This window comes from Populus alba, chromosome 4, assembly GCF_005239225.2.
Source record: "Populus alba chromosome 4, ASM523922v2, whole genome shotgun sequence".
In the NCBI taxonomy this organism is placed as follows: Eukaryota; Viridiplantae; Streptophyta; class Magnoliopsida; order Malpighiales; family Salicaceae; genus Populus; species Populus alba.
The window spans coordinates 19,540,762-19,563,089 of NC_133287.1; the positions used below are offsets into that span (position 1 = coordinate 19,540,762).

The following is a 22,328-nucleotide window of genomic DNA, read 5'->3' on the forward strand; positions in this document are numbered from 1 at the left end:
AAAACATAATTTGATTTTAAAAACAAAATTAAAATAATATCATGTTTTTAAAAAATAAACAAATCAATCATATCAACCCAGTTAACCCGTTTATCCTATAATATGTGTCTTATAATCGTGCCTTAAACGAGATCACAGGTTGGGAAGAGTTTGTCTAGCATATGAAATCAGAGACCTTCTCTCATGAGATTTTATCCCTAGAGATTTAATCAGTAGAATGCATTCGAAATATGCGATGAGGAAATTGTCGTACTTTTCTTTTTCGAGCACAAGGAAATATAATAACATCTTAGTGTAAGGATAAATATTATCTAGCAATGTTTCATATAATGATAGAATGCCCTGTTTTTTTGCCAACCGCATGATATTGCCAACGCAACCATGATACAGGGGTGGCATTTATGCCCCCTGCCTCCCAGGAAAAAAAAAAAAAAAAAAAAAGACTTGCCCAAGTATTATCATTTATCTCTCAAAATCTTTTTTTTTTTTTTAAAAAAAAAAAAGCAAAGCGCGGATCTAAATAAATTGAACATGCACATCATTGACGGTTAATTTAAATATACATATAAAAAAACAAGGATATCACTATCCGATGCTAATGTCACATCGATATTGTACTACCACTATAACATGAATATAGTCTAAAGGCTTCTCATGCTACATCAAGCTTTTCTATTCATATTTGTCTGAAACTAGCAGACATGAACCTTCAATATCCCCAGCTCAATTCACCAGAGAATCAGATGATTCAATAAACATAAGCCTTCACACAATCCAAGCCCAACAAATTGCTTTCTTGCGGAATATTTTACCCCTAGAGCAACAAATGAAAGATTCAAATCTTCGAAAAGAGAAGCATATCTTCAAGGGATTTTAAAATACCTTGTTAATAAGGGATAAGATCAAGTTTGGAAAACTCTAAAAATGTGGTGGCATTCCACCATACGTGATTATCAATGGATCACTGACAGAGGACTAAGCTGCCCTTGTAAAGGGGAAAAAAATGAGAGAAATTTCATTATCTTGCACGCCTAGCAGCGATAGAGATGGAGTACATAGAAAATCTCAAAATTTAGTCCAACAATCTTATAAAGAAAAGGAGTTTGGTACGAATCCACAAGCGTCGATGGTAGTAGAAAAGGACTCTGCCACTGAAGCCATTGGTGGTGTTGCCACCATTGTAGTTTTTTAACATGTGGATTGTGGGGGCAATTCCAGCCGTGGGTTCTCAAGAAATGCTTTTGCTTTTATATGATATATTTATTCATAGTTTAAGACCAAACATCGGAAACACAGCTACGTGTCATTGGCTTGTGAGAGGTAAAACATGAGATGATGGGCAACAGCTGTGTTCATGTTTAAAGGTTGACTTGTTGACAGTGTCAAGTGTCAACCACTATTGCATTGATTTTTGTAGTCTTTAAGACTTTGCCCAGACCACTATGGCAGACAGTGACCAAAGCTTTTCTCTCTTTAATCCAAATAATGGTGTTAGCACACAGCATGGAGTGCAGTTTACTAAGGGAGGTCGGTCCCGCGAGGTGAGGTCATGCAACGGCCTCTTTTGCGAACCTTCATGTGACTCTTACAGCGTTTTGCTCTCTGCATGTGTATATATGCGTCTGTCTTCTTCTTCCACCACCCCAACTCCCAGCCCCCATCTCTTCAAGTCTAAACTCTCTGCCTGTGTGCAACAGAATCTAGAAGGCCAAAACCATGAAGCAAACCCTTCATTACAAAGCTCTTCTCCTCTTCCTTCTTGTCCTTGTTCATTCCTCAGAATTATCTGCGCGTTTCCTATTAAGCAAACAAGGTAATCTTCCTCCCCCTCCTCCTCCTCTACCTACTTTGTTGGAAAGAGTCTGCTGTCTTCAGAAACTGAAGTTTTGAATGTTTTGCAGGGAAAGAGGATTTGAACCTGAAAGAAATCACCAGCGAAGGGACTTTTGTGGAAACGGAGGGCAGTGAATTGATAACGAATGTAAGCTTCAACCTTTTTCTGTACTGTCACGATTTCGTCATAAATGAACCACAGCTTATATGAGTTTTTTTTCTTGTTTTTTTTTTATATGTTTTCAGCAGCTAATGGGGTTAGAGGTGTGTCATAGTGGAGACGAGGAATGTTTCAAGAGAAGGATAATTGCAGAGGCTCACTTGGACTATATCTACACCCAGCATCACAAGCCCTGACACTTCAACTTCATAAATTGAATTGAGTGTCATGGTTTTCCATGTCCAATTTAGGTCTAAATCCCCTACATATTTTATATATATATACACGCTATAGTCTTCTCCTCAAAATGACAACAACAACATTAAGTGCAGCTATGTCCAGTTCAACGCTTATCTCTCTTTGTAATGACGAGTCTACCTATGTTAGTCTATGTTTTCTTAGTACTGCTGTGGTATTGACCCCAAGTGTTCACCAGAGAAAGAGACGGAGAGGAAAACATTGCAATTTCAGTGAAGGAAAATGTAAACCACTAGTCTTTTTCTGAACAGAGATTTCTGTGCGTGCTTGATAATGTTACTATACAATTAAGTGCAATGAAAGCTTATTTCTATGTATTTCTCTGTGTGAGGTGAGTCTACGAGTTCTTAGTATTTCTAGACCATGGTCCACTAGTTTCACCGGAGAGATGGAGAGAAAGAGTGAAAAAGGACGGAGCGGGCATTCAATTTCAGTAAAGGTTAAAAGCCTGAATGCTGACCAAATTAGCTCCAGAGTCCAGACCTACGTAAGAAGAGCACTGCCGAAGTATTGAAATCTTGTTAGGTGAATTTGGGATTGGGCATTAAAGCAATTAGAATAGACAGTTGGGAAGTTGTGCTCAGTGAATTCAGAGACAGATTTCAACTGCATTCACGGTTCATGGCATCATCTTAAATACTTAATTAACTACGCAGCTTACATGCACTTCTTTTCAAGAGGAAATTATACAGTTTAACATCATTTGCTTAATGGGTACAGTTTTGATTCCCATCCCTTCCCAAGCCGATTTCGATAAAACAATGAACATGAAGCTTTCTTAATATTATTCCTGTATGCAAGCCCTAAGATGTACCTCTCTAAAGACCACATGTTTTCATATCCTGTTTCCCTTGGTAATGCTACTTTTGGTCGAGCTATGTTTATGATCTATCTCTTAGATGATGACCTTGCTCTTTCAAATGCAATCGAAACTAGAAAAGGAAGATCATTTCATATCCATGTGATGTGCAGAAATAAAAACGAGAAACAAAAGGGTTTTGGAGGACTACATAACACAATTGTGATTCGAGGTTTTATTCCATTCAACGGTGCTCCTGTCGGGTTTTAATCTGCCATACACGTATTGGACCTATACGTACAGTTAAACTAGTCAAAGAAAATGAAATTAGATGCTCGATTCCATATTAGCTGTACAATCCCACAATCCATATTCTATTTGTTCCAACTTCTTTGATTTAAACAAAGGACTACAACTTGGGAATGGTGAATTTAGAAATAGAGCATCTTTCCTTGCCATGCAGCCTGTTGTCATGCATTATCTACTTTATCCCTTTCATGTGAGAATTATTAATAGTAGTTAAAAGCATCGTGATAATAATTTTCTACTTTAGTAATAGATGACAAATGACCCATTGTGCAAGGATTGGATGAAGGGTCCAGTTCCATGATGGTGCACCAACTTTAGTTTATATTTTTCTAATTCCTCCGTTGATACTGAAAGAGTAGAGGAAGAAAAGTTTGCAATTCCAATCTCTTACCTTGATATGAATCCGTTCGCCAGTGGCATGTCGCACTCCTCCCATTCAGTAAAGCTCTCAGGGCCCATAAAGCTCGCTTTGTCCACTCTGTTACCCGATGTTGCCAATCCATGACAAGGTAATAACCCTACCACTCAACAACTTAAATTATCAATAACTCACAAATAGACCTCACCATTTGCAATTTCTCTTGGTAGCTCGGAAGTTTCTTCAGCCAAAATCCTTCTCTTTGGTGAGTACTATGCATAGCTTTTATCTTTCCGCTAACTCTGATATCAAAAGGGTTTGTGTGTACCAAACAAGGCGACTAATGTAGATGCGAGGCGAAGTGTTGAGGTAAAAGTAAATCGCCTCGTTTTTTAACATCGAAATATGATTGATAAATGTGCCTGAATCCTAACATAACAGTTTTTAACTCAATTCATTGCCTGCTTGTTAACCAAAGTTTCTCCTTCAGCTAACTATTCACTAATTGTATTTTCCTTCCAAGAATTAGAAGACAGTTCTTCTCAGAGATGGGATTCTTCAGCTATGTTTGAAACAAGATCTGCAATTTCAAATGTCTGCCAACCTCAATCATTTGTGAAGAAAACCAGACCAGGTTGTGACTGATAGTGAAACAAATATGGAAGGGAAACATGTATAAAATCATTATTATATGCAGAAACAAGAAAGGATAAAAACATGCATATCAATGTAGAACAAATGATCTCGAGAGTCATTGCCACTGCTTTTGAAATCCAACTGCTGATTCATAGCAGTAAAATCATTGTCACGCACTGGATCATTATCGATGATGAGAATTGTTGTAAATCATCAACAAATAAAAGTGCAGGCATCTTTCCTTCTTGTCTCGGAAAATTTAGATTCGTGTTACAGATTTCAAAATACACGAAAAAATACGATCATCACACATAATCATGTAATTAATTCGTAAATCTATGCAAATTCAGATAAACAATTGCGGATACAGAGAGAGTATTTGAAGCTAAATTGAAAATTATTTTCAATTCAAAATCAAGTCAAGGAGAAGAAATCACCTTGCCAGACACGGCGGTCTCTGACGATCTCTTTTACGTTGGGAAAAGCCGCGGGGCTGCGTTTTAGGGGGGACCCGTACGCGTTTTGATCTGGGAAGTGGGAATGCTTCGTATATTGGAGAGGGATATGGGCCCATAAGATGTTGAAAGTTTTGAATGGTTGAACAGGCCCATCTATAAAAGAATGCAAGCATTTGGGCTTTTAGCCCAATTCCTCGTCTATTTACATTCAAAGGTCTCCTTCTTCTTCTCTTCTTGGTTCAGAATTCTAGGGGGGTAGAATACACCAAAACTAAATATCTTCTTAATCTTGGGCAAGTAATTTATAATCCGAATACAATTTCTAGGAAAAAAAAATATTTTCCATTTAGACCCGGGTCCAAATTAATAACGTGAAATTCAAAACATATTTATGACGTAAACCAACTACTTCGCATCACCATTCTTGTAGAAATGAGATTTACAGATTTTATTTAAATAAAAAAGATTTTTAAAAATAATTTACAGTTTACAAGTAAATAAAAAACGCATGTCAAGTGGCTTTTAACGTTTTCTGCATTTTGTTTCTAATTAAGTGGTAGGTATTAAACAATCCTTACATTATTTGTTTTCGGAATTTATCAGAACAGTATAACCATTATCATTATTTCTACTACATATCATATCATATAAGTTTAATCAATATATCCTCACATCTTTTTATCTATAAAAATATTTTTCATTGCATAACTTCAATACAAATAATTTTTTATATTCAACCTTATACTGACAGACTGAAACGAATCATCTTTTTCCACAGTCATAATTAATAAACAAAAAAAACCAAAAACACAAAAGAAAATAAAAAAAAATACAAAATTGTAAAAAAATTAAAAAAATATCACAAAAACTAAACAAATATATTCTCGAAGTTATATGATTACTCAAAAAATAATTGTTGAAACTAAATGAAAAACAAAATATCAAATTGCAAAAATTAGACAAAAAATAAAATACCAAGCTAGACTTGCAAAAGCTATTTTTAAGATTAAACCTCATTCTATGAAACCTGATACCTTGTTAAATAATTTAAATTTAACAAGGAAAAAATATAAAAAATAAAAGAGGATAGAAGTTAGGTTTCATTAATATTGTATGATCACTTTATTCTAAAGAATAAATAATGTTAATTTAAATATAAAAAAAATATATATCACTTAAAATTAAATTATTATTATATATTTAATAAATAAAACTAAATAAAATATATCTCAAGGATGTTTCTAAATCAATTCACACGTTTTCAACAAATTATTTTAGATATTAATTTGAATGATCTAAGGGGTTAACAAAGGCAGCACACATTCTCACCTACCAATCAGATCCTTCAGGTGCCATTTATAGTACCAACAAACAAGAAATGGAGTGGTGGAAATAGTTATGAAAAATTTATTTTCACTTTTTAAATATTTAGTTGAAACAAATGAAACAAGAACGAGAATAAAAATGGAGAATGGAAAAAAAATAAATTGAACTTTGTTATACTGAGCAGTTTCGAACAACGTTGTCGTTTCTTTTGGACAGAGTACGATGATCTTAAAAACAAGCAAGATATAGTATTCTGAGGACAGCAGAAAGAGTCATTTTTTACCCCAACCAAGCTATCCATGCAAAAAACAATAATAATACACTTGATGTCTTGACCCATTAATTAAAGAGATTTATTTTTTTTTTTCTGCATCTTAGATTTAAATGTACATATCTGTTACTCCCGCGGTGTCTTACATGCTTACTGGGTTTGCAGAATGTTTAATGAGCCGTGGGATTAGTCGTGGTGTGCGCAAGCTGGCCCGGACACCCACATAAATAAATAAAAAAAACAATAATAATAATAAATAAAAATTATCCTTCCTCTTCTTTTATTTTTATCCAATTCCTTTTGGACAGATAAATTAAAGTGACGAACCACGTGTCAATACCTCTGAAAAATTACAGTCCCACATCTTAAAAAAATAATATTATTATTTTAATATACTTTTAAATAAAAAATATTTTAAAAATCAAGAAAGTTTGTTATCCTCAACCAAGGAGACCAGACTTCTTTTAGGGGTAAAAGGAAAGTAATCAAATGCGAGGAAATTCCCCCGAAGAAAACAAAGAAATTGTGCCGGTAGGAGTATGCGGTATACACGCATTGAAATGGACCTCCTCCACGGCGGACAAGTCAAAGACACACACAAACAACGACCTGGATAATCATAACGTTGGTGCTTGCATTATTAAATTTTATATTTTAGTCCTGTAGTTTTACCCTTTTTCTGCTCAAGTCCCTGTGATTTAAAAGAAATGTCAATCAAGTACATTTATTCCAAATCCATTGCCTTTAAAATTAAATCATCTGATTAATCAATTTAGATATTTAAGAAGTGTGGGAGAAGAAATTAGAGTATAGGAGCTTCAATAAAACTCATAAACAATAATAAAAAAATTCATTAAATATTTGAAGCTGCACACTTGGATATCATGCAAGCCTCTAATCTTGTAGACCGTAAACATGAGATCTTCTGACATCATTAAATCTAAATAAAATCCAACTAAATTATTATTTTTTGACAAAATAATATCATTTAATTTTCCAAGAAATCAAAACGCCATAATTTCATGATTTACTCAATATCAACTTAAATCTTTAATCGAAATTAAGCTTGGAACCACGTCTAAAACTGTTATCCAGAGCCATAACCAATCCATTTTAAGATTGATCTGTAGCAGTAGAAAGCATCCAGAGAAAAAAGAAAGGATATTATCATTCTACTTATGCACAAGAGAAACACCCAAGAATGTATTTTGTGACTCCAAAATATATACAAAAAAAATAATAAAAAACAAAAGATCCAGACACATTAGATCAGTTTTTTAAGGCATGATTAAAAATATAATAATAAATATTTTTTAAAATGTTTTTTTATTTAGAAGTGTATTAAAATAATATTTTTTATTTTTTTAAAAAATTATTTTTAATATTAGCATATTAAAATAATTTTAAAATATTAAAAAATATTAATTTTAAATAAATAAAAGAATTTCAAATTCTTTCTAAACATTAAAAATGTGGCTTTGTTAATTAATGTCCTACTGGATTACACCACGTAGATGATGGGATGGCAATGTGATGCCACGTCACCATATGACCAATCAACATTCAACGCAGCAATTCCAAGGAAAAGGCAAAAGACATGAATCATATAAAAATCAGGGGAAAAAAAGTCTTTGGGCCGAAGTGTGCTTTGCCCTTGTGGCTCCTCTCTCTTTCCCTCTACAGAACTTCTATCTTGTTTTTCTCTCTTCCTCTATCTCTCGTGATCTTGAATGGCATGTAAAGAAGCAGAAGAAAACTCTAGCAGGTGAGAGATGAAAAGGGATTGATTAGTAAACAGCAGACTAAGGGTTTTGCTTGCTTTTAGTCTCATCAATGGCTTCGTATCAATTCTTGAACCATCGCAATCAGGTACGCGATTCTTCTCGCTTTATCAATACTACTAGTCGCCATGGGTTCTCCAAGTCTCAAATGTGCCTCCAAAAGATTCTACGCGTTATTACTTCATGCCCAGCTCAAGAAATCTCAAAAGAAACATCTTTGAATCGTGAAACTCTTGAATTTAAGGAGAATAGAGGTGTTGACATTGATTTGAACATGGGTTTGAGTCCTGCTTGGTCAGAAGCTGATAATCAAGAAAATCAATCATCAGAGGAGTCGTCCTTATTGAGTGCTTGTAGTTTTGTTGAAAAGGGTATAAAGAATGATTCTTCTATGGAGGTTTTTGCGGTTGACAGGAGCTCGTCAGTAGGAGAATGTTGTGTCAAGGTTGTTGGAGACCAGCAGGTCGGTTATGATTCTCCTACAGTTCAAGCAACTGGAGAAGAATCTCAAGGGGTCGATGAGACAACTTTAGAAATTTCAAAGACCACAAATCTCAAAAACCAACCCAATGAAATCAGCTGCAAAATCAAAGTAGTCAATGATGATCAAGAGATCACTAAGTTCAAAGAAGAAGACACCAACAAAGAATTAGTCAAACTGGAGCCATGCCACGAAGAAAAGAACGAATCCAATAAAGATTCTTTGGCTCTTCTTATTGAGGCAGCAGAGATGTTTTCGGGTAATTTAGAAGACAAAGAATCTGATTCAGAGAAACTAGAAGAAACAACAAGTGGGTCAAAAAAGAGTTGCAAGTGTAGCTGGGTGGTGGATTTGTACGAGGATAACACATCATCGCCCGTTGTAAGATCCAAGAGAGGGAGAAGTCAGGTGCTGCCTTATAGGTACAGAGACAGTTCGGTTCTTTTAGAGCCGTGGAAACGACTGCCACGACCAACAAAGGCAGAAACGACGGCAGCCACGGTGGTTTCAAAGAAACGTAAGTAAAGGTAAGAAAGACAAAAGGAAAGAATATTACTATAACAACATGTGAAAGTAAATGCTTTTACGTGCTTGGTAATTATTGTTGCTGCTATGGGGATGCGAGGTTTCTGCGAAATGGCAGGAGAAGAGAAAACGCATGTAAGATTATGAGATGGAGGGAGCAGTGCTGCTCAAATGTGGGACAGTGATGAGTTTCAATTTTGTTTGTAGCTCTTTAACATCTGGTTTAGTTTACAAGTAGTCGTATGGTTGCTATGATTTATATGTTTTGATATCAGCACGATGTTGATGGTTGTTGTGATTATAGATTTATTGTTTTACTTAAATTCAATAATTGAGTTGATCATCTCCCTGTGAACATTATACCAATTCACAAACACAGAAGCTGTAGACCTTTTCTTCTAGTTTAAAACAGGAAGGAAGCTGTGTACATTGAAGTGTGCTGTCTGGAGCTGTGGGGATTGAAGCAGGAGAAATAAAGAGCGACGAGCTGGCTCCTACCTTGTTCCTGTTCCTCTAGCTTTCACCCCATTCTTGAATTTGTTGACCAACTTTTTGTGCTGCAATTTTCCTAATTCATGGCTAGAAAGCAAGAGAGGCTAAAACCCAAGTCCTGTGTATTCTACGTTGGCAAAAAAAAAAATGTATTCTTGAATTAAAATCCAATTACTGATTGCGATATTCTTGCAAAAATTAAAGAATTATACTACTTCGTGGTTTGGACCTCACTGTTGATTATTCAAATTAGACTTCTGAAGCGAAGCTGGAGCTCAATTGCCATTAACGTCTTCCTCCACTACAGATGTCTCCAAAATTTTATACATTAAAAAAATGCTGCATCTTTTTTAAAAAAAAAAAAAAACACTAAAACCTAAACATTAAAATAGTTTGGTTGATTGATGTCATGAACCCTATCAATTACAAGCGGTGGCTGTCTTTTAAAAACTGCGAAAAGGGTCAGTGGTCAGCTCAGGAGCAAAAATATTTTATTGGATACAGATTTGCGACCCCCATCTTCTGTAATAAACCGCAGGACGCAAACTGGAAACAGCAGGACAACGTCGAGTTGTCCCCCCCAAAAAATCTCCAGGTAGTTAATATATTTTTTCAAACAAATGTGGTATTTGTTTTTTTTTTTTTTTAAATGTGGTTGAAAACCCAATCTATTTTGTACTGTGTTAGGCCTTAAATACACTTACAGGTTTCATTTTTACCTATGCGTACATCACGCTGGTGGGGTCAATGACAAGAATGGTGTCTGAAATAAGCAGACAGAAGTACAAGATAAAAGGCTTAGGTAAATGTAAATCTATAATTCAACTAATTAAACAAGGCAGTCAAAGGATGATAGGGGAAATGGAAGAAGAACATTTTGTTGTTAATTGTAGACACAGAACGATGTGGTGGAGAGCACAGATCGACCCTTGAATTTGATTGAAAACGTGGGAAAAAATGACAATTATTCTTATATTACAAAGTCATTCTCACCCATTTCGTCGACAAAGACTTTATGCATGGAAATAATTCTAAAACAACTAGTTCTTTAGAGCAATAGAGACCTAAGGGCTTTTGATTAAAGCTATACATTTCCCTGCTAAAGATCGCATGCATGGACATCAGGAAGCAAATTTACAGTCTGGGGATTTCCTCCAAACGCATTGATGTGAAGCGGGAAAGCACCTTGTGCAATAAAAGGGACTATGCGGGCTCAAATCTCAATAAAAGAGTCTAGCCACAGGACAACACCATCGTTTGGTGAAGGCTAGGGTTATGGGTTGAAGGGTTTACCTTTTTTTTTTTGAAATAAATAAATTGAAAGGATATTATTCTGATAAAATAAAAATAAATAATTAAGGATATTGTTTTGAATGGGTTTAAGAGTCTATTTTTTGGACAGTAGTTTAACACAGGAAGTTTGAGCAAATCCTCTCGACGGTGGAAACGAGCAAGTGAAGAGACGGCAGTGCACAGCAGCCACCGCCACCCACGACCCCAGCTGCAGGCTGCAGCAAAAGAATTAATTTATGACTTTCAATAGTAAAAGGATTGACTTGCATTATTATAACAGAAGGGACTGCGTTACAGTTTGGTCATTCCATCATGTTGCAAGTCAGGTATGACAGTTGCAATTACTCACAGGCCAACCACCGGCACTCTGTAGGAGCCCGTGAACTTCTTCTGCCTTTCATCGCCGTGCAAAAACGCGAACCTAGCTACCATGCTGGTTTCTGTGAACGGTCGGTCGAGTGTTTATGAGTTGGTACACTTAAATTCATACTTCCATGCATGTCTGCGGCAACCAGCCTCTTCTGTGTTAAGAAAAAACCCGCAGACTCGAAGTTTGATATGAGCTAGATTTTAATTCAAATAAGAAAAAAAAGGGGTAAATTTTGGTTGATCTTACAGTTTGATTTTGAATCTATTCAAACCCAATCCAGTTAATATCAATGTTTCTTTTAAACAGATGAATGAATATTATTATTTTAATAAAACAAATTGATTTATATCATGTCGTCATGCATTCAGCCTTAGTGTATGCTTGGTTAAAAAAAAAAAAATTCTTTCATGGAGTGTTTAACAATACGGTGAAAACATTGTTCGTTCAAAATTTGATTTGATTTAATTTAAAATTAATTTTTTAGTGTTTTTTAATAGTTTTGATGTTAAAAATAAATTTTTAAAAAATAAAAAATATTATTCTAATACATTTTCAAAAACAAAAAACACTCTAAAACATAATATTTACTACACTTTTAACAGTAAATTAATCCTTTCCCAACTCTGGTTGATGTAGTCACTGTGCTTTTGCTTTTGTAAGGACTTGCTTCTTTGTTAAATGCAAGTATGACAGGATTAGTGGACTGGTTTTGAATTTAATGATAAAGATGGACTTTAAGGATATTTTTATCTCTTGTATTGGTACCTTTTTTTCCACTTAAGCCTGTTTTTTTTATTCACATATAATATATTTTTTTGACTGAATTTTCTCGAATTGAACTAAAACATGATGAAATTAAGAAAACGAATAGCAAGGACGTATTTGCTCTTTCCAGAACAAACAGGGCTCCGGAATTTTTATTTATTTATTTACTATGGAGAATAAGCCCTGGAGTCACTCCAAATCCAAAATCGTAGCTGCAAAAATTACTACTGAAAAACAATATTCATGTCCACGATCGTCGTGAGTAAAATTCGAACCACCTTTGAAATGTTTTTCAAGGCCATGTTGCCTGTGTTAAGGACGTTCAATTTTTGTCATTGTTAATCTTTTTTATTTTTATGTATATCTTAATTAATCTCTATGAATTCTAAAATTAGTAATTATATAAATTTTTAATGACCATTAATATTGATAATCACAAAACTAAAATCTAAAACTACAAAAAATACAATCCTCTTAATCCCAAAGTCTTATCCTACATTCATTCTTTTTTTAGCACAAAGGATCTCTTGATGATCCATTCACATGAACCATTTGACGGGAAAAAAAACATACAAAAAGTCACGAGCCGTGTTCTATTGATTCTTTCGGACCTTTCGGTGAGTTTCTTTGCATGCAAATTGAAACCCAAGACCAGCCCTTCTATCCCATGACTTGGGTTGGGTATTAAAAAAATTTAACCAATTTAGCTGGGTTGGACCTGCTTAATTTGAAAGGTCTTATAATCTAGTTAAAAAATATTTTATTTTTATATTTTTAAGATGCCTTTTGGGTTTTTTTAAGAAAAAATATTTGATTAAGTCTTTTTTTTTTTTACTTTAAAAAAATACATCATGAGCTGTTTTCTATTGATTCTTTGGTGGGTTCTTTACATGCAATTTAAAATTCAGGATTGGCCAGCTTGTTCCATGACTTGAGTTTGGTGTTAAGAGAAAGCTAACCTGGAGCTAGCTTGGTTTAACATAATTAAAAAAACTATTGTTTTTTTTTAAAAATCATAAATTATTTTAAATAAAAAAAAAATTATTATAGTATTTTATATAATTTTAATGAGATTGTTATTGAAGAGTTAATTCATGATACCATTAATTCATTTTTGAACAGCTGAGCATGTTTTTCAATAGAAAATTCAATTTTTTTTCATTTTTTAAATAAAAATAAAATATTATTTTATTTATGAACAACCCTTAAGTTTTTTCAATATTCATATAATTTTAATAATTTTATCGACCAACACAATTTATAAAAGTTAAGATATCAATCAAATAAGAAAATCAGTGAAAACCCCACCAATTACATCACATTTACTTAATGAATTAAATCATTAAGAAAATGAATATTCTGTAGACATTTATGTTGTTTCCTTCTAGATTGAAATTAAAAGTATAATTTCTTATGTAAAAAATATTTTTATCTATTAGATATTTGAAGTCATTAAATGACCAAATATGATGTAAAATATGATTTTTTTTATTTAATATTATAATAAAAGATATTCTCATATTAACTTACATGTTAATTAAAATTAAGTTTTTGTTAATGATTTCAAAATAATATCATGTACATCCTTATAATATAGTCAGATAAATTCAATAAATTAAACAATAAAGAGAACATTTACTTAACTACGGTACTATTAGCAAAGGATGATATAAAAATGAAATAGTAAATAAAAAAAATGCAAATACTAACGGTCAAAAACCCACAAAACCTTTCCCACTAAAAACACCCATCCATTTCTCGCACTCCCTCCCTTCCCCTCACCCTCTTCTCTCCTCCCTGATTTCTCTCGTAGGCTTCACCTTGTCGTCCAGAAATGGCAGGCATTAACTCCCCAGACCAACCCACAAGAAGACCCAAATGCTGACACCAACCTCCCTTTCTCATCGGACTCCGACTCCGACTCCGACTCCGACTACGATTACGACTGCACTCAATCACCCACCAACCAAGAAGAGGGCGTATTCACCTACACCAGACCGGGAGATGAAATCCCAGAATCGGAAAACACACCGGAGAAAACCATTGCGCGGTTCGCGGAGGTATTGGAGAGCAAAAGGATGAAGACGATGAAAGAAGACGAATACAGAAACTGTGTTTTCTACGAGGATTTCTTTGATTTTCCGAAGGATGGAGAGAACTGGAGAGAAGAGGATTTGAGGGAATTTTGGGCTGACCCGCCATGGGAATCTACGAAACCAGGGTGAGAACCAGTATGGGCGGATGAAGAGGATTGGGATTTTGTTAGGAAGATGAAGGAAGAAGGGAGAGACCTGCTGACTGCCGATTCCTGATAATCATTATGATATCTCGAATCCCAAAGTTGTCATTGAAGAGCTGGATAGGATCGAGGAATTTTTTACCTGGGTTAGCTATATTTTCGAAGATGGCAGCTTGTAAGCGCTTGTGCCTGCTTTTTTTTTTTTAAAAAAAAAAAAAAATTAATTTGATTTCACGGTTTTTTATTATTATTGGTTGCTTTTGTTACATGGGTTTTTGTTCATTTTTGATAATTTGCTTTGCGCAAATAGCTGCATCGGTGATATTGAGTGGATTTGGATGAATGATTGGTGATTTTTGCTTAATAGCTGCACTGGTGTTCTTAGAGCAATTGGTTGCTCGATTAATCCAGTTTTTTTTTTTTATGGTTTTGTGACTCTATGCTGAGTCTGTGTTGATTATTTTTTGTTCTAGTTGACTTATGTACTACTTTGCTATGTGTAGTTTATAGTGCTTTGGCCAATTTTAGGTTGATAAAGGTCATAAAAACATGATATGTTTGCTAGTTTGCAATGGAATTACAGTCTACGAAACATTCCTTTAGTTTTGAGTTGATATTGATGGATGCTAATTGAGTAATTCGGTTTGTTTTTCGTTATTGGCTTTCTTTCTTTGTGTGTCTAATAGATTAGGTGTGACTAAGGCTGTGGATTCTATTACATTTATGATTTATGAGACTGGTGGAATATGCTTTGAATTGCTCATATGCAGAGTCTGGTTTGGATGTATATTTGTTCCTTTCCATGGCTTCTATCTCCTGGTTCATCACATGATAACCTTTTCATTTACCTGTTATTTCGTGTTTTGGCTCTGTAAAGGTACGAAGGCTCTGTTTGGGATGACTTGGCACATGGCAAGGGTGTTTATGTTGCTGAACAGGGGCTAGTCAGGTCTGTACTTTGTCTATCTTAAAAGCCTCCCCTGCACTTCTATATATCCACTCGATACAACTTTCTAGTAGCTAAGCATGATGACAATAGATGCCAGGGTAATTCAGGTGAAAAGCATGGCAAAAAATTGTAAAATTTTGGAAAGTTAACAGCGAAGTGATGCAGTTTGATTCACACGGCCATCCAGAAAATAGAAATGCTGATGCGCTGTCATTCTATTTCTCTACCTGGTACATGGCATGTTGTTATCAAGTATCCAATGCAATTTAAACTATCTTATGTACAAAAGAAGTCTGAGAATATACCGTTAATTGACCATTAAACTTTTAATTTTTACGCAATTTCACCCGTAAAACTCAATTGTCAGCCCCAAAGTTCAATGTCTTTTCCAATTAGGTCCTTGATTTCTGATTTATGCAAATTAACCATTAATTGACCATCAAACTTTCAATTGTTTTTAATTTGGCCCCTAATTTTGTTGATGTAAGTCCCCAGAGTCTCGCGTCTTTTACGGTTTGGTTCTTAGTTTTGAATTTCTTTAATCAAATCCCTAATTGCCTATTAAACTTAAATATTTATACAATTAAGCCCCTGATTTCACCAAATTAGCCTTTTAAAATTGCAATTCAACCCCAGACTTCATTTCCTTCTGATTAAAGTCCAAATTGAATTCAAAAATCAATTTCCTTGCAATTAAATCCGCAATAAATTCAATTAAATCCTGAAAAATTCCAATTGAGTTATTAAACACTCAATTTTGAAATTTTCTCCCTAAATTGAATTTTTCTTGTTAATAAGGTTTTTATTAGTTAAAATTGAACCATTAATTTTTCAACTTAGGATATTTTTGTCCTCCTCAACCAATTTATTTATTTATTTGTAATTTTATGGTTGTTCTTCGTGTTCTTTTTCACTTATGTATATTTTTATTTTATTTTTCCAATTTTTTTGTGTATTTTGTGTGTGTGTTCTTAGTATATTTATACGGGGTTCTAAAATAGATAACAACAACGGTAAGGAGGAAGATGTGTGGATGGCACCAGGCTTCACCAACCAGTTCTAGGACGCAAGTTTCTTTGTTAATTTATTTTTAGGTCACGGAGAAGGATGAAAACAAATTTACTTATTTGGCAAGTACCTGATTATTGGAAAAGATACGTGCATGAGGTGGACTAGGAAAGAGAGATGTGGTTAAATTCCTTTTATAAAGCTTGCCTGCTGAGCTTTCACACTGGTGGGAGAATGGTATCATCTCTCTCTCTCTAGTCTTTATGATAAATTTAGCTTTTGGCTAGTCGTATAGATAGATATGCAACTTCATGATACGTTCCTTTTCATCAGGTCAGTGAGAGTTCTCTTATTCTTGTTTATGTGCTTCTCCTCTTCATAGCAAACATGATATTAGTCTGCAAATATAAACAATAATTGTCTTGTGCCCGTCATCATTTTTTTGTTTCTTGTTCCAGGCATTCGGCATGTTTTTTTTTAAGCCAAAGCCACAGTTGATGAAATAGTTTTATATACTTGTTTTTAGGTTAGCTGCTAGTGTTTTACTAGTTCACTTCTAATGCTTCTTTCTTTCCCTTTTGTTTGGTGCTTCACATTTTACGTTTGTTTGGACAGAGGAGGCTCCTGAATTCGTTATTCTTAACAAAGAACCAGAACCTGATCCTGAAGATCCATCTAAACTCGTAAATACTGAAGATCTGTCATCCTACACACTCGAACAGGACGAATAATCAAATGGGTTGAGGATGAGGATGAGGAACATGAGGTTCGGTTATTTTGGCAGCCACCTCTGAAAGGTGGGGAAGATGTGATCCTGATAAAGTTCAATTCCTACACCTTGGTTTTGATGAGTTTTATGGAGAAGAGGAGGTGATAATGTGTGCGAGCCAGTGCTTGATAAACTAGAGAAATCGACTGGAGAGAAGAAGAAAGCTAGCGAGATAAAAATACAGCTGTATGTAAAGGAGCTTGAGTTCATAGAAGCTGAACTGTGTTTAAAAGAGGTAATGGAAGACTTGGATGAGGAGCTGAAGATTGAAAAGGAGGAAGAGAATCTTGAATTGGATTTGCAGGAGGACAAGAATAGCTCTGTGTCAGCCCAACAGGAGGAGAAATCTTTTGCTAAAGATGAGGAGGAAGAGGGGGGTGTTACACCATCAAGTTTTGGTTCTGTGATCCAAGATGAGGACCCAACAAAGAATGACCGAAAAGGAAACAGATCTGTTGGAGCTCCATTTTCTACATCTTCACTGTCATTTGCTTCCTGCAGCCTTCTTTCAACAGTAAGTTCTAGACCCAGATATTCTTTTCCTCCATGAACATTTAGAAGAGCAGCAGTAATATGCCGGGTTTTAAGAATACATGCTTCCTGATGCTTGACATATCATTAGGAAGGAAATATGTTCTGTAGGCGATTATTTTTCATGCAGTAGCTTGACTAAAGTTTCGCTGGGGCATCACATTATCCTCTAATTATCAAAATCATAATTTTCTCACCATCCTTCGTAAAACAGTCATAAATGGATTGCTGATCTTGAACACTCCATTTGTTTGTTTGGCCGGATTAAATTGACCAGGGTTATTTTTGTATCCCTCGTCTTCTGCTGTGTTATTTTTTTCCTATACTTTTCCACTAGCTTGATTTGATTTTGTTATTTGGCTGGTTTGCAGGTTCCCTCTAGGTTACAGCAATCATTTTTAGCATGGAAGAACAGATTGCCACAAAAGGCAGCTCCTTCCCTTTGTGTGGTGAGCTCAGACGACCCCTCGGGAATGTTTAATTTAGTCAGTTTTCCCCCAGTACTTGGCCAAAGGGAAGGTTGAGAATTGAAAGACGGTCAAATTCCATCCCGTAATTCAGCTTCTGCGAACCCCGGAGAAAGTCTAAAAAAGCCAAGAAAACAGAGGCGTCCTTGGCTGCATGCAGCACCAGAGAGAGATTCAGACAGCATATTGTCATTGCACACGCAATTGTGTTATTTAAAATCATATATTAATACAATCAATTACGAGCCTCTTCCTCTCGTAAATCAGATAGGAATTCGATGATACTCCAAGAGAGCCAGTTCTGTAGAGGCCACATTTCATTTTTGGCAAAATGTCTGTACGTACTCTGTATTTTGCTTTACTAGGTGATAGAAAATCATCTCGAGTAAGCAAACTGGGTGGTCTTTCTTTCCCTTTCGTCTCTGATTAGGAGGATCCAGGAAGGGGCACAGGTGGTGACGTTTAACGGTGATTTCATGGTTCTTTTTTGTTGGTGGCAAAGACCATCAGTCCGCTTATCCACAGCAAAATTTCGAAAGGTAAACTGAAATCAATGATGATTGCCAGTTGAGACAGACAGAATATGAAGACTTCTGAGTTCTGTCGGCGAGATCATGGGAAGGCGCTGCAGAGGGTGCTTCTATCCTCGAAGGGCTTTTCGGAATCTTTGGGCTTGGAGTTGTTTTATTGGTATCTTGAGCTTGTTCATTGCTAGTTTCACAGCGGCGCCTTTCATAACCCGTAGCTAATTTATCTATAAATGCTAAAAAAATAATAAAAATATATTAAAATAATATTTATTTTTTAAAATTATTTTTAATATTAATATATTAAAATAATCTAAAAATATTTTAAAACTATTAATTTAATTTAAAAAAAAAAAACTCAAGTAAATAAAGTGCTTGACTCCATAAAGGGGCTCGATTCAATGGACTGTCACATCAATTTGGGAATCACAAGTTAATTTCATCGATTCTTTTTTTATTAAAAAAAAATGTCAGTTTTTTTTATTTTTTTACCCTATCAAGTTTAATAAGGTAAAAGTCAAAATCAATTTAAATTAAAATCATGCTCTAATTAAGTTTTGAACGTGAGTTTTCCATGCAGAGCTCTTGTGATAATTGATGCGAGGAAGTCCCAATGAAGGTTACGTATCTCTAATCTCTTGCCCTTTCTAGCTGCTAAAGCTGACTCTATACCCTGAACCATAGTAGAAAAAAAGTATAAATTCATAACAGAAAATCTGTCATATATTGAAGAAACGAAGAAAGTGAAATGGAAACATGATTTTGTTAAAAAAATATAAAAATATAAAATAAATCCAGGGTGAAATTTTATATTTTCAAAATAAAAAATAAAAAATATATATAAAACATAACTTTGTCTCAATTATCATCTTTATTTTTTTTTATTTTGAGATAATAACGAAATATAACAACATTATTTCCAATGTATTATATGTACCCTTGTTGTTATATGTGTTTCATATAATTTTTTCCTTTGAATTTTAATTTTGCGCTCTATATTATTGATGATATTAGATTTCTACCCCCAGTAAGCAGCCTTAATTATAAGACATCCTTAGCATTTTATATACGAAGAACACCTTTATATAATTAATCTCTTCTTGTATAGATTAGTTATATTTAATTTTTATGTTTTAAAAGTATTTATAAAAAAAAAATTATTTTTTTACTTTAAATTAATATATTTTTGATTTTTTTAGATCATTTTAATATATTGATATCAAAAATAATTTTTTAAAATAAAAAAATTATTATTTAAATATATTTTTAAATAAAAAATATTTTAAAAATCAACCATACCTAACTTCTAAATAGATAGGTTTTAAAAAACAGCATTATCTGGGAAGAGACTAAAAGGATTTTGCTTGTGAGGTACTTATCTCTGGGAGCATAATTCACCTTCACGTGCCCTACCAAATGGGGAGGGTGTTCAATACAAGTGACACTTCATGGGGGGGGCCAAGGCCTAATAATTCAATGCATCTGAGCAAGGCGACAATGGCTGTTGATTGCAAATTAACTGTGATTGTGACACAAATTTGATTTTTTATTAAAGAATAATTTATTTTTGTGTTTTAAAAATATTAAAAAATATTAAAAAAATTTAGTTTTTTTATTTTAAATTAATATATTTTTGATATTTTTAAATATTTAAATATTCTGATATTAAAAATAATTTTTTAAAAATAAAAATATATATTATTATAATATATTTAAAGAAAAAACATTTTAAAAAGCCTGGCTAATCTTAATTATTGGTGACATGCCACGGTGTTGCATTCTTACAGGCAGATGGGTGTTGACTAGTTGAAGTGGCAGCATCCAGAACATACCTAACAAGGCCATTTTCTATCAACAAGATTGGACCGATTTGCCTGGTGGAATGATCAATTTAGGTCTTTTAGCAGTACTTTAGATGGTTTTTCCATTTCCTTTTTCAATCTCTAATAAAATTAAATGATCTTGCCTGGTGGAATGAACATACCTGTAATCCCGGTCTGGTTACTCAAGCCTGGTTTTAAATTTAGCTTTTTTTTTTTTTTGGGGTAAAAAAAATTTTATCATTTAATTTTTTTTGTTATTAATCTCTTTAGCTTTATTATTTATCTTTTTTTTTTTTGTCTTATCTCGATCTCATATCTTAAATAACTATTTAGTCAAGTTAACATGATTTGACCTAGATTTTTTTCCTTGATGTATTTTTTATGAATCTTATTTTTTAAAATTTGATTATTTAGTATTAAATTATTATCCCTTGAGCTTTGTAATTTTTTTGCCCTTTTTGTTTTGTTTATTGAGTTATCCCAAATGCATGTTAGTTAAGTTAACCCGGGTTAAATCAAGTTTTTTTTTCAATGTTTTTTTATTTAATTTTTTTTTGTTAAGTTCTTTTTTTGTAAGTCTAATTTTTTTTATCTCAATCTCATGTTATGGGTATCGGGTTAATCAAGTTAACCTGTATTGACTCGAGTTTTTTTCTCTTTATTTTTTGTATGACATTGATTTTTTTTTTCAATTTTATTATTTGAAATTAAATTATTGGCTTTTAAGCTTTGAATTTTTTCAATTTTTTTTTCTGATGGGTTATCCTAGGTACAAGTTAGTCAAATTAACTCAGGTTAGCTTATTTTTTTTTCAATGTATTTTTATTTAAATTAGGTTATTTTTTTAATAGGTATTCTTTTGTAAGTCTAATTTTTTTTTTTTATTCTAGTCTCATGTTGCTAGTATCGAGTTAGTCGAGTTAACTCATGTTGACTCGATTTTTTTTTCCTTGATTTTTTTGTGATATTGTTCTTTTTTTCTTCAATTTCATCATTTAAAATTAAATTATAGGTCCTTGAGTTTTGTTATTTTTTCGCTTTTTGCCTATTACTTTATCCTAGGAGCTGGTTAGTAAGATTAACCCATATTATATCATTTTTTTAATGTTTTTTTTATTGAACTTCGGTCTTATTATTGGATTCTTCTTTTGAAATTTTATTTTTGTTATCCTAATCTCTGGATCATGGATTAGTCAAGTTAAACCGTGTTAACTATGTTTTTCTTCTTTAACATTATATTTTTGAAAATTATTTTTTATTTTATTTTATCATTTGACATTAGGTTATTATACCTTGAGATTTACAATTTCTTTCAACTTTTTTTTTTTAACGAGTTATTTTTATTTTATAACTTGACATGCATGTTAGTAAAATTAACTCGTGTTTAATTGAATTGTTGTCACCTAAACATCTTTTTTTATTCTCTGAAAAATTTACCTTAGCTCATGGTATATCATAGACCGCCTATCTAGTAATTTTTTAAAAGCTATTGTCTAAATATAAGACTTTGTTTGGTATTATCATGCGGTGCAGCTTGAAATGCTTTTTAAAGTTGATTATAACTTTTAAAACTGTAATTTTATTTTTATTGTTTAGACCTACTTTTTATCTTAAATTGTGGCAAACTCAAGAGTTTAAGAAAAGTTACAATTTATATATTTTTTTAAACCTATATTTTTTATATGAAAAAAAAACCATGTAAAAGTTCCATAATGCCAAATACATTCTAAAATTGTTTTTGAACCCACTTAAATAAAAAGATGGTGAGAAAACAACTTATACCTTAATTTCATGCTCGACATAAAACATAATTAGAAACTTTATGCATGTAGTTGTGTTGTCAAGCATTAGTTTGTTGATCGGTAATTTTCTTAGGTTTTCTAGGTTGCAACTCAGTTCA

The 22,328-nt window shown here is 33.3% G+C and overlaps 1 protein-coding gene, 1 long non-coding RNA gene and 1 pseudogene across 2 annotated transcripts; 2 read left to right on the forward strand and 1 right to left on the reverse strand.

Moving 5' to 3' along the window:
- The first annotated feature begins 1,458 nt into the window (after positions 1-1,458).
- Positions 1,459-2,568, forward strand: LOC118060086 (putative phytosulfokines 6). The gene is made up of 3 exons (XM_035073219.2): positions 1,459-1,813; positions 1,902-1,981; positions 2,080-2,568. Exons 1-3 carry the CDS (start codon positions 1,717-1,719, stop codon positions 2,188-2,190), a joined length of 288 nt encoding a protein of 95 aa, XP_034929110.1. The 5' UTR covers positions 1,459-1,716; the 3' UTR covers positions 2,191-2,568.
- A 1,012-nt stretch (positions 2,569-3,580) lies between these two features.
- LOC118060383 (uncharacterized) lies at positions 3,581-4,924 on the reverse strand. Its single transcript, XR_012169767.1, has 2 exons — positions 4,791-4,924; positions 3,581-4,297 (listed from the first exon to the last, which is right to left on the reverse strand). It is a non-coding gene; the product is annotated as an uncharacterized lncRNA (long non-coding RNA).
- An 8,912-nt stretch (positions 4,925-13,836) lies between these two features.
- LOC118060105 (protein TIC 100-like) lies at positions 13,837-18,472 on the forward strand (annotated as a pseudogene).
- The last annotated feature ends 3,856 nt before the right edge of the window (positions 18,473-22,328 follow it).

Bases quoted from the DNA above. Each gene is read 5' to 3' on its own strand.
- LOC118060086 (XM_035073219.2), top strand. From the start codon at position 1,717: ATGAAGCAAACCCTTCATTACAAAGCTCTTCTCCTCTTCCTTCTTGTC. The intron at 1,814-1,901 runs GTAATCTTCCTC...AATGTTTTGCAG, and splicing joins TTTCCTATTAAGCAAACAAG to GGAAAGAGGATTTGAACCTG. The intron at 1,982-2,079 runs GTAAGCTTCAAC...ATATGTTTTCAG, and splicing joins GCAGTGAATTGATAACGAAT to CAGCTAATGGGGTTAGAGGT.